The sequence below is a fragment of the Zonotrichia albicollis genome, chromosome 3, assembly GCF_047830755.1.
Source record: "Zonotrichia albicollis isolate bZonAlb1 chromosome 3, bZonAlb1.hap1, whole genome shotgun sequence".
Classification (NCBI taxonomy): Eukaryota; Metazoa; Chordata; class Aves; order Passeriformes; family Passerellidae; genus Zonotrichia; species Zonotrichia albicollis.
The window spans coordinates 24,498,120-24,510,699 of NC_133821.1; the positions used below are offsets into that span (position 1 = coordinate 24,498,120).

Genomic DNA, 12,580 nt, shown 5'->3' on the forward strand with positions numbered 1-12,580 from the left:
CTATTTTAGACAAGGGACACAGGCCAAGTCCAGGTATAAACCACTTGCCAACTATGCCCTTGATCTCAAAATACTCCTCTCATCTTCAAATTGATCAGTAACCTAAAATAGAGCATTTTAAGATAATGCACCCATTCCTAATTTCTTTTATTCAGTTAAAGGAAATACATTGGTACAAATTTCCCTTAAAATTGGCTGTTGGCCTTTCCTGACAGTAAACTTCATGAAATAAAATAACTGATTTCTGTTCTGTTTGAGTGGCTTTAGCCACTCAAAGATCTTGATTGTGAAGGGAGAGCTGCTGGTAGCAATCAAGAGCATAAAAAAAAACTTTTTGGGGTGTTCTTGGCACAAACTGCAGTGTGGCAGAAAGCCACTGTTGTACAGCTTTTGTTCAGAACTTTCTGGATGCTGCTCAGTGAACTCCCATGTGTTTCCAGTGGTTTTGGGTTCCTTCCTTTCATTTTGGTTTCCATCTATTCTCTAGAGGTGAGGAAAACCACCAACCCCCCTAGCTGCCCAAATACTTGCTCTGCTGAATCTTAAATTCTCATGTTCTACTTGTGTATTTTTTTCTGCTTGCTTGATGCCTCACCAGCTCCTGTGAAATTTGGAAACTGAAGGGAAGTTTCATTGTGAAATTAAAACTGATAATTATGAAATTAAGAATAGACCAGCAGATCTGTTAGGAAGCCTGAGCAGAGTGTAGGTAGAGATCTTGTGTTTATCAAACATATTGCTGAAGATTTACCTCACAGGCTGGTTTTTACCTTTATCATTTCCAGACAACTCTAATTCTAACAGCGTTTTTCTTAATTCTATTTCCCCCTCCTCCTCCCAGTCCCCAAACTGCTGTGTGTCCTTCTGTCTTTGGCTCCAGTTATCTTGTATAGCAATTTGATCTTCCAAATGCATCATTTCTTTATCACTAAAAGCAAGGATTTTGAGTTATACCTCATGGCCTTAGCCTGGAGGCCAGTTCCTTGTTGCCAGCATTGGTGTATGGTTGACTTTTTCAGCTTCATGTTGTATTTCATGTACTTAGTGTTAAAAACCTTCCTCCAGCCCTGCTTTTAGCATTCTCCTGCAGTGTAACTGTGGTTGAGATTAAAAATATGCCCAATATTCCCCTTGCATCAGTAAAGAATGTTTTGACAAGGATTTTCTAATGCTGGAAAAGTGTTTTTGAAATGCTGTAACTTCTCCTTAAACCTCTGTGTCCCTCTCAGGCTCTGATTACAGGGCTCTAACTGTTTTATATTAACTGTTAAAAGACACTCTTAGAGACTCTTAGAGAAATCCTCTCTTTCTGTGCAAAAATCCAAGATGGTAGTTTGCTTTAAAACAAAGGGGTATGTGCTTTGATAAGCATAAGCTTTATAATAATGAAATGAAGAAGCAAACTTAGTGTAATTCATTGTCCCATTCATTCACGGATTGAAAGGAAAATTAACCATTTTGGTAAAAACAAAAGCTAATGCCTTCTTCTCACTTGGGGTTCTGTAAGCTTTAAATATTCAACAGCTTTAAGCATAATGTGCCTTTTTCATGTTAGACTCTTCTTCCTTCCAACCCTTGGAGCAGTTTTCATGCCTGTGCCAGCTTTCAAAACTGACAACTCCTGCCCTGCTCAAAGGTCTCAAAGGATTCCAGTGAAAAATTTACTTTAATGTTTGATCTCCATCACTCCTTGACAGAAAAAGTGAACTTTCAGCCATTACCAAAACTGCAGAAGATAGCCTAAAATTTAATACACATAATAGGAATGAGAGAACCTTGGTATTTGCCCTGGCTTGGGAAAAACAGGTTCTGCCTTTCAGTGACATAAAGCTACTTTTTTAATGACTATAATTTTGTTACTGCTCTGTCTGGGAAAATTGCACCACTCTGACTTGATAGTTAGAACTGTAGCTAAGCCAAAGGAGATGAGCGTAAGAGTTTTGTGGAATGAATACCTTTGAAATTACATGCTTAGTATAGCAGTGAGGAATTTCTAAGAGCTGGAATCACCTGGAAGACCATCTCTGAAAGTGCAGTCTTTGTTCACTAACTTCTTTTTGAGCTTCAAGATCTCTTGGGGCTTTTGTTTCCACTTTGGTTTTGGGTTGGGTTTTTTTCCTAACTGAGGTATCAGGCATGAAATTTGTGCAACTTATCTGGAAAACAGACAAAATTGGTACCAACATGTTACATGACTTGTGAGGGTTCCTCAGGGTGAGAGAGACAGACGAGAATCTTGTTTCATGATCAGAAGGCTGGATTTATTAATTTATGATATATAATACATTATGACTATACTAATAGGAATAGAGGGAAAAGTTCAGAAGCTGCTAAGCTAAGAATAGAATAGGAATCTCAAACAAGAGAGCTCTCTGTGAATCAGTCTCCCAGAGAGCTTTGTCCTGTGATTGGCCCTTAATTGTAAACATCGAACATGGGCCAATCACAGGTGCACCTGCTACATTCCACAGCAGCCGATAACAATTGTTTACATTTTTCTTCTGGGGCCTCAGCTTCCCAGAAGAGGAAAACTCCTCAAAGAAAGGATTTTTATGAAAGAATGTCTGTGACACCAACACAAAAAAGTGTAGAAAAGATTTATTGTAAACAAAAGAATTTTGTGCAAACAGTGAGGAAAAAGGCTTCTGGCGTTTTAAAAATGCCACTACTTTGTAAAACCCTCCAAATCTACTCAGTCCACAAACAGTCCACTCAGGCCAGTTATGCAATTGGCTTTGATTTTCCTTGCAGACAGGAGCTCCATCCTCTGAGGTTTAATGTTGGCTCTCGAGCGAGAGCTATTTTTTTGATACCTCTGAGGCAAGAAGGCAAAGAATGACCCAACAGAATGGAAACAGAACTGCGTGGGTGCACTGGGCCGGGCTTTGGTATCCCCTGAGGCTCTGGGGGCCCTACCGGCCCCGGGAGCTGCTCGGAGCGTGATCTCCGGCCCTACCGGCCCCGGGAACTGCTCCGGGTGGGATCTCCGGCCCTACCGGCCCCGGGAGCTGCTCGGGGTGCGAGCTCCGGCCCTACCGGCCCCGGGAGCTGCTCGGGGCGGGATCTCCGGCGGGCACCAGGGCCCCACCAGCCCCGGGAGCTGCTCGTAGAGGGATCTCCAGCCCTACCAGCCCCGGGAGCTGCTCCGGGGCGGGATCTCCGGCCCTACCAGCCCCGGGAGCTGCTCGGGGTGCGATCTCCGGCCCTACCAGCCCTGGGAGCCGCCCAGGCTGCTCAGGCCGGGCGCGGGGCGCTGCTCCTCCAGGCGGTGGAACTCGGTGAGGCGGAAGCGGGTGGCCAGAGTGTTCACCATCCTCCTGAGGGCGAAAAACGCCGCCACCACTTGGAAGGAGAGGAAGGCGGCGAAGATGATGTGGACGGCTCGCTCCAGAGAGTGGATTTTCAGCCCTTCATTAAATAGCAAGAAGAGAATTATAGGCAACTGCGGGAGGAGAGTCAGGAGCCAAAACCCAGCCAGCTCAGGGACCTACAACAGGGAGACACCACCTATTAAAAACCTGACAACTGGGTTGAAAAAATCCAAAATCTTGTGAACACAACACATTTCTTTTTAATTTTCCAAAAGTCAGCATATAATGTGGAAAGGCAAAGTGGGATGGCTTCATGTTTCCATATCCTGTGTTTTTAAGCATACTTGTATTTTCTGACAAAATAATTTTAGGGAGTGAGAGAGCTCTCTTCTGAGGGAAAACTACTTGAAATTCACAAAATTAAGTGGAAGCCAATGCCAAGGGAATAGAAGATGCACAGTGCAACTGAAGGGAAATAACCATGTCTTCAACTTAAATCTCTCAAATAAAATACCTGCCACTTAATGCTCAACTCCCAAAAGCAGAAATTCTTGCAGAAATTACTGTGTCCATCTGGTAACTTACTTTCTCCAGGAGATTGCCCACATATCCCAGGTAGAGTCGAATGAGCTCTGTCAGAGAGACCAGGATCATGATGGTGACCAGGATGAACTTGTAATAATCTGATAAGGCTGGATACTGGAAGAGGGGAAGAAGAAAGTAAAAGTTTCTGCCATGGTGTCTGATTAAATGAAAATACTCTGTGCTTCTCTCAGTCAACAGTATTGGCATTCAAACACTCCTGAACCTCCAGTTTCCATGAATTCCCAAAACAATGTAAAGACCTCTAACTGCAGTGAGCTGCATCCCACATTAGGATGTGTTTGATCTAACATGCATTTACAAACCAACACTTTCCTTCCTTCTCACCTTCATGTAGAGGATGGCAACTGTGATGAGCCACCAGAACGGGAAGAAATAAACATTGAAATAGAGGGACATCTGCAGTGGCAAACTGGAAAGGATTTCACAATCTGTACAGAGAAAAAGAAGATTTTATCACTCCAGCTGTAAGTATGACAGAAGGATACTGCTGGATCTTAGCTTCATGCAGGGCAGTAATTTGACTCTTCGCTGTCAAAAAAATGTTAAGAAAAATATTTTTGTTTATCCAGAGGAAATCTTCACTCCCTATCTACAGTTACAAAATTTCCTGGAATCCAAGGAACCTTTTGGCCCCTGGGACACAGCATTTTATAATTTAGTTGTACATTCAAGCTGAGTGTCCAATTGTTGATTACCTGGTGGCTTTTACCTTACTCCATCATCTCTGAATAAGGCTTAGCTCAAGAGAGCTGCTAGAGAGCAGGCTTGCATGGCCCACTCTTCATTTTCAACCTTTCGTTTAAACAGACACTTGGAAGGTAATTGTCTGATTCCTAAGAGATAACAGTTTCAAATATGTGTCAAAATAAAGCTCATCCTTTCAAGCCGGTACAGGACAAGCTGCATCACATAACTCAATGTAGAGAAAGGCAAGTCTCCAACTCCAACATGTGGGCAGTAAATTCTGTACTTATGACTTTATAACAGACGTACAAGGTCAGACTTAAGGAAAAAAATTACTTAAAAACAAGCCAAGAGTTCAAATTTCAATTGTCATCACAATGTTTCGGTATGTTAAAGGTTTCCTTGACATGGCATTGCTATTTATAAATTCTGTGCAAGTTCTAAAACTGTGTTTGGATGAATGTTTAAGCAACATAAGCCAATTCTAATTAATTTTTCTATCCCTAAATTAAATTAATGCTTATTTGCTGGGATTGCTAAAATTAATGCAAAAGCCAGACAGTATTGCAATGGCTGTTGCTACAGCAACTCCCCGAGATATGTATGTGGAACGGAATTTCTGAAATCCCGATGTCCAATAATTTAAAATTGGATATTAACACAGGAGTATTCTATACACAGCAAGCCAAAGAAAAAAGACTAGAGATAGAAGCTACTGGTGAAGTGTCTGATAAATGAAATGAACTCGTAAGCGTTAGCAGTGTTACTACACGAAGGAAGCGGGAACTCCTCTTGAAACAAGAACGCCTCGTTGATTAATTCGATCGGCTTAGAATGGATTTATGGGCTGAAATCACGGCAGCCTCTCTGCGCAGGCAGCACTGTGAGCACTGCCATGGCTACTCTCGCGCTAGAGGTTTGAACAGGGCGCGGGTTGTGCCACGGCTCTCCCCGCCAGGCCGGGGGCACACAGACAGAGCCGCGGCCCCAGCAGCTCCTGCGGGCGCTGCCTCCGGCGGGCCCGCCCCGGCTCCGCAGCAGAGCCCCGGGCCCGGCGCCGCCCGCCCGGCCGGCCCAAGGCCGCGCTGTACCTGCGCGGTAGCCCGGGAAGCCCGGGGGGGCGCGGGGGCCGTCGCCGAGCGCGGTGCGGGGGCTATCGCTGAACACGGAGCTGCTGAAGGACACCAGCCGCCGCCGCAGCGGCTCGGGCAGCGTCGGGGGCCCCTCCGGCCGCGCCATCGCGCCCAGGCCGCGGCGGGGCCGCGCAGGCGCCGTGGGGCCCGCAGGGCTGAGGGGCCGGGACGGGGCTGGGGCGATGCCGGCGCTGGGGCGGGAGCGATGGCGGGGCTGGGGCGGGAACGATTCTGGGGCTGGGGCGGGAGCGATGGCGGGGCTGGGGCGGGGGGAGCGGAGCCCCCGCCCCAGGGACGGACCCTGAGCCCCCCGGGGCGCGGCTGTGGCGGGACGGAGCCGCGGCCGTGCCCTAGCGCTGGGAGCTGCCGGTGCCAGCGGCTGCCCTCAGTTCCCGCATCGCTTCACTTCGTTTCGCACTAGTCCGAGGGGATTTTTTTTCTTCCACTCTGTGGTTTTCTGAGAAGGTAACGGGAATGTTGGCCCGAGAAAAGGTGCTGTAGAAGCACTCTGCTCCCATCTAGATAAACCCGGGAGAATGATGGTCCTCGATGGGGGTCACAGAGGGAATGGGGATTGGAAGAATGGTGTGAACATTCTGTGTTGCCACTTAAAGTGGATATGAATGACTCATTGTACCAGAGATGCAGGTGTAACTGAGCCAGAAAATACCTTTTCCTCCAGGAAATCTGTGTGTGCTACTCTGAAGTTAAAAGCTGTGGTTTTACCAAGACAGCTGAAGCCCAGTCAGCTTTGTCCCTTACTGGGGGTTTCGTGGAATCACAATAAATTAATATATAAACCCGATTTCTTGTGCTTCTTTTATTTGGAAAATACAGGCCCTCTAGAAATCTCCAGGTTTTTCAATCACCTTAGGCCCTGATTCCTTGAAGAAAAAAAAAGAATGCCATTCTTAGATGTGCAGGAAGTTATTTTCTGCACAACCAAAATGAAAGAGCAGCTTGTGCCTTTTACTATGAGAGATTTTCTGCACCTAATGTGACACAGAATTACAGGATGGTTCAGGTGGGAAGGGAACTTGAAGACCCCAGTGTTCCAAGCCCCCTGCCATGGGCAGGGACCCCTTCACTGGGCAGGGCAAGCCAGCTCTCCTCTCCTGCTCCCCCACCCCAAACCATGTTCATCCTCTTCCCGGGGTAATCATACCCCAGTATGACTTTCCAAACTCAATTATCTCCAACTAAATAATTTAAAGCCTAGTTCAAATTGAATTTCATTCTATCCCACTGGGAGGACTACAGAGAAAGATGGCTGAACAAGGAGGAGTTCTGAGAAATCCATTTGGCTTTTGAGCTGGTGAATGGTGTGCTATTGACAATAAATACTTTCCTAAGGACTTCTCCAAACATGGGTATGCCAGCAGGAATCTGCATTAAAAACTTACTGAAATTATAGAAGAGTTGAAGGATCACTTTTATATTTGAGGAAACTTTATGAAATCCAGAATTAATGTTCAAATTGGTTTCTGAACTTTAAAAAGTGCAGTCTGTATCAGTTATCTTGCCAATTGCCAGTAGGTGCTGGAAATGATTTCTTTTCAGCTCAACAACTGTAATGGTGACTTTTGCACTGTTTAGCCAATATGTTCATAAAGTTCTCTGCTATAGAAAGGGGCAAGGTGAGGAATCTCAATGAGATTGCCAGAAATTTTGTTTTACTGTTGTTACCTTGGTCCTGACCTGATTAACCACTCTACAAGTTATGGAGACTCTCATCCCATACTCTCAACTACTTAGACACAAGAAACAGGCTTATATGAATCAAAATATGGCAGAGTTTTGATGAAGTCAGATATTCATGGAAGTCTCAAGGTTTTTTCCATGGTATAAGTTGGTGGCATGTAAAAGTTCAGCCTTTAAGGATTTTCCTTTTGATTACATTTTCTGAATGGAAGATGGAAGAATTTTTCCTGAACTACACAATGTTATTGTGCCTTTTCCTGATGTCAGTGGCTTTGAGTGGGGACCCTGATCATCCTAATGCTGCTTTTGTTTTATGTTCCCCAATTCTGAAAACCTTCAAGCATGCAGCCAGGTGTCCTGCCAGCAGCTCTGCAGCAGCCAGTGGTGCTTTTGGCAGAATTGGGCTCTGCCCTTGTAAAAACTGAAGCAATCCAGTTTAGCAGCCAGGCAAGTGGGTAAAGGAAAGGCTGATGGCATGCAGACACCACAAGAAATGTATGGATTTGCCATGCAGGCTCAGCTTCCAGACTCAAGGTGTGACTGTGATATTTGGCAGCCTTCCATTTACAACAGATGGCCCAGCATTCTGCATGCCCCTACAAAATAAAGTTGTGCACACTTTTGTTTAATATTTTTTGTCTGTGCACACATTTCAAATACTCCCTGAAGAGAAACTCTTTGTTTTTACTAATTCTGTTTGATTTTTGTTAGACTACAGCCTCCTATTTTAAAATTTTTATCTCTCAGCAATTTAATGATCAGAATTCTTTTGATTTTCTGTAGGGAGGGATGCAGATCATCCTTTCAAGTGGAAGAAAACCTTAAAACTTGAAGGATCAGAATACCTGGGACATCTCCATTGACACATCAGAGCTTTCTGTAACAGAAGGGCAAGAATCTGTGCCATAAGGAGTGGGAGAAGGAAAACACTGAACTGTTACATGGCTGATGTAACAGAGACCATGACCATCTGCATAAATAGTGTCACATTTCCAGCTTTTGTGACAAAACTCTATCTGGCCTTTTCCTTTCTTCATGGAGAGGCATTCCCTGATTGAACCTCTGTCTAACATCCACAAATGGGTGTTTATGTAGAAATAAGCAGATTTCCAGTTCTCTGTGCTTCAAAATAAGATATTGAAATGTGAAGCTGGAAGAAACAGGCTCACAGTGGCACAGCATTTAAAATTACTGTTTTATTTCTCTCCACACGTGCTAGCTATCAAAAAAAACAAAAGTCTCTGAAAAATCTGCCTGGAAGCTTTAAATCAGAGCAATATTGGATCTTTGTGTATCCACAGCAGTCCAGCTGACTTGGTAGACACTGGCCTGGCTCCCAGACCAAAGCTCCTGGGGCTCTCTGGCAGCAACACAGAGCCATAAACACCAGCTGCAATATATCTATCGAAATGAAATATCAGCAGTTTTGCACAATTGGCATTTCAGCAATGCAGGGTTTATTTAACTGGTTCCAGTGGTTTACCTTTGCACCTGAATCACAATTTCTGCATTTCTGAAGGTGCTGTTGTGGAATCTCACAAAAGCTGTTTTGCCTGGCATGCCTTTGCTGCTGTCCCTGATATGTGTGAGCAACACAAATTGCTCACCTCCTTGCTTGCTCCCTAATACCTGCCTGGTATTGTAGCAGCAATGGTGGAAAAGATATGAGAAATACTGCTGAGCCAAGCTGTGTGCAGGCAGGCAGAGTGCAGCCTTGCTTCCTCCTCGTGTCCTAAGAATGAAGTGGCAGATTGGGAGTTTTAACAAATCACAGATGCCACGAAGACTCTAATGTGTGTGATTGAAAGGATCGTGTTATTAGCTGTGCCAGTGTCTGCCAAAGTAATTTCACAGTTGTGCTTCTGCCTCGTGAACCCCAGGACAGTGGTTTTTTTCTCTGTGTCACTTGTGCAGGTTTTAATTTCACACCTATGGGATATTGGTGTCTGGTAAACAATTATTGCTGCCGCTGAGACTTAGCCCAGGCCCTTGTGTCAAGTATTATCAAAAACATATCACTGCAGGGATTCCATGCATTAAATATATATTGGCTATTTTAGTTTTAAGCATAAAGACAGCAGGAAAAAAAAAAAAGGAGGAAAAAGAAAAGAAGAAGAAAGGGCTATTATTTGCTCCTGCAGATTGAATTCCTTCTTGCTGTAATTGGCTTTTAGTTAGAGCCACTCCCTACTTTTGTTTTATTTATTTTGCTGATTCGTAGTTTTGTCAAGCATGCTGGGAGTGTCTGAAAGCTGGCGTGGCTATTAAACAAGTTTTTACTGTTTGTGTTGCAAAAGTGTTCAAGATTTTCATGGTACATGAGAAGGTTACTGAGAGTGGATGGATTTTGAGCCAGGCTCTCACTAAAGATACTTGATGGGGCTTCAGCCTTGGTCTCATCTTTGCATAGGCACGCAAGCTGATCTTTCATGCAGTAATTTTAACTGCCTGAGTATTATTTGTACAATCCAAACTAGTTAGAGAGGCTTCACCTCTCCTGGTGGGTTCCTTCAGAGGGCAGGAGCAATGTCTGAATGTCTCTGTCCTCCTCTTCTGATTACCAGCAGAGTCTCGTTGTTTTCCTAAATCAAGGTGCACAAAAGGTTTAAAAATTAAAATTAAGATTCTTTATGGGGGTGTAAGCTCTCCCAGATGTTGCTTTGTGGGTCTGAGCTCCTCCAGATGGTCAGACAGTTTGTGTTTCCTGGGTACCACACCAAGCAGATGCTTCACCTGCAGCGTGTGCAACTCTTGCAAAAAGGCTTCCTGAAACATGGACCCTGGCAGTTCCAGTGCTTTCTTTCTTTATTGCAGAATCCAAAGATGGCTCAGTATTTAAAAATTTACCTCCAATCTGTATGAGCTGTGCAAAGGAAGGATTGATTTTGCTGTTGCACACTGCGTCAGGTCCCTGTAACAGTTGCTTTGTATCCTCTGCAAGCCTGAATCCTGAGTGAGTGATGGAGGATAACACTTGTAATTTGATCATTTAAGGAAAAAAAAAAAGCCACAAGGCAGAGAGGACTGTTGTTTAGTTAACAAACTGCTCTCAGTGTTAAGGCTTTTTTTTTTTTTTAAAGTCTTTATTTTTCTATTTGTACAGTTAGATAAATGCCTAATTTCCACAGTGTGAGTATGCCACAGCTTCTGTGGAATTTAAGTGGGAGTGGCAGCAGCACTCTAAATTGAGGTTAGATATTTGAATTCTTTGATATACATTTGGATGTCTAAATTTGGATTTCTAAGCAAGAATAATCTCTCTTTCTGGTTTGAAGCTTTGCTGAATGCAAAGGTAAGTATGAATGTGAGGTGCTGTGTTCTCAGGTCAGCACCACTGTGTTTCCTTTGTTCTTTTCACCCAGGCCAGCTTCATCCTTGTGAGAGTGAGAGGTTGTGAGGATGAGTGGGAATCCCACAAGTCTCACTGCCTGAGAACAGCAGAGTTCTGGTTCCTTCAGCTTCCAACAACGTGGGTTATGCTTTTGGGGATGTTAGTTCAACACCACTGCAACCTGCAGCATCACTCTGTTGCAGTGTGGGTTTGGCTCCCTACTTCCTTTTATTCAATAGTCTGTTGGCATTGGGCTCTTTGCTGTGTTTCCAGACAAAACAAACTTGGCTCAAGTTCTCATCAAGTAGTAAGAAGAAAGTGTAGTGACTCTCAGAGGCTCCAAAGAGCGCTTAATTCTTTTTTTATTACATTTTCAATTGTTTAAAGCAGGGCCTTGTTATTTGTGGGTACATGCTGGCTACTTGTGCCATTAGACCTTAGTCTCAGCTGTTATAGCTACTGTCATAGTACAAATGATAATTTTGAACTTCTCAGCCTGCTGTCTTTGAAATGTAAAATTTCTGTATTTCTGTAGATGGAGTTCCCCGTGGAACCAGAATCTATAGATGGAATCAGAATCTTAAGTGGTGCTTAAGACTGGAGAAAGTCTAGAGGAATTCTTACTATAACAATATTGCTTAAAATCAAAGAATTTCTTTCCTGCATGCTGAATTGTTCCCATTCATAGTGGAGGACAGGACTTAATGATCATATCCAGCTTGCAGGCTTGTCCTCTTTCTCCCTGAAATGCTTTATTACAGAACTCAATTAAGAGCAAATTTCCCCTCAAATTCTGTCTCACAAGGTCATGTCTGCCTTTATGAAATATTGAATCTGCAGCTGCAGGATTTATTACAACAGTATTTTAAAACACGTGATGCTGGTGCAGCAGCTCTAATTAGAAATGCCCTGAGCTCACTGTGCAGGCCAAGTGTTGTTTCCAAACTGCAGCATCCCCATCAAGAGGCAAGTTTATACATGTTGGAAGGACAGACAGAGATACCTGTGGGAAAAAATGGAGTCTGCTGAGAAGTGCTGCTATGCTGTGATTTCCTACTCCTTTAATTTGAATTAGGTCAGTTAGAGCCAGGCTTTTGCCTCGGTAGCATTACTGAGTTGCAGCAGTTTGGTGGAGAGAGAAGACCAGGGCTAAAACCTTCAGCTTTGTGTTACAGTGTGACCAATTGTGTGCTTTGCACCGTGGCCAGGAAGAAGTAATTAAAATGGAATGTGGGCTGATGCTGGATGTTTATCACAGTAAGGCTCCCCTTGTGAGGAAGTCCAGCAGGCAGCCACAGGAAAAGATCCAGGAGATGAACACACCAGAAGGGTTCTGTTGTACACTACAAACTGCCCACTGCTGTACCAGGCAGCCTGTGCTGATCACACCCAAAGAACATCTCCTTTCCTGGAATATGAAACATGGCAACCCACTGTAGGAGGGCTCAGGATTGACACTGCTGTCCTGCAGGGATAATGAGGAATTTACCAAAGCAGAGCAACAGATGCCTTGAGAGATGTGAGTATGATTAACTCCATAAATACGTATTATGAAATCACGGGCAGTGTTCTAACTGTAATGAATTTCCCCTGAGGGAAAATATGCCTGAGTAAAGAAAGCAGAAAGAACTTGATGCCAAATGCAGAATGGAAGGGAATTACTATAAGGCTGGAGTCTATCCACATTTTTCTCTCAGTAGTCTTTTCCTTTGAAGACTCAGATGAGGAGTTATTTCTCTTCATTTTATTATCCTCTAATCTCCAAAATCTGTATCACTTTCCTATCACACACTGGATGTATCATGTGCATATAT

The 12,580-nt window shown here is 44.0% G+C and overlaps 1 protein-coding gene across 1 annotated transcript; it reads right to left on the bottom strand.

Moving 5' to 3' along the window:
* Positions 1-2,581: 2,581 nt before the first annotated feature.
* TMEM17 (transmembrane protein 17) lies at positions 2,582-5,947 on the bottom strand. Its single transcript, XM_074536964.1, has 4 exons — positions 5,693-5,947; positions 4,242-4,345; positions 3,897-4,010; positions 2,582-3,487 (listed from the first exon to the last, which is right to left on the bottom strand). Exons 1-4 carry the CDS (start codon positions 5,838-5,840, stop codon positions 3,206-3,208), a joined length of 648 nt encoding a protein of 215 aa, XP_074393065.1. The 5' UTR covers positions 5,841-5,947; the 3' UTR covers positions 2,582-3,205.
* Between the last annotated feature and the right edge of the window lie 6,633 nt (positions 5,948-12,580).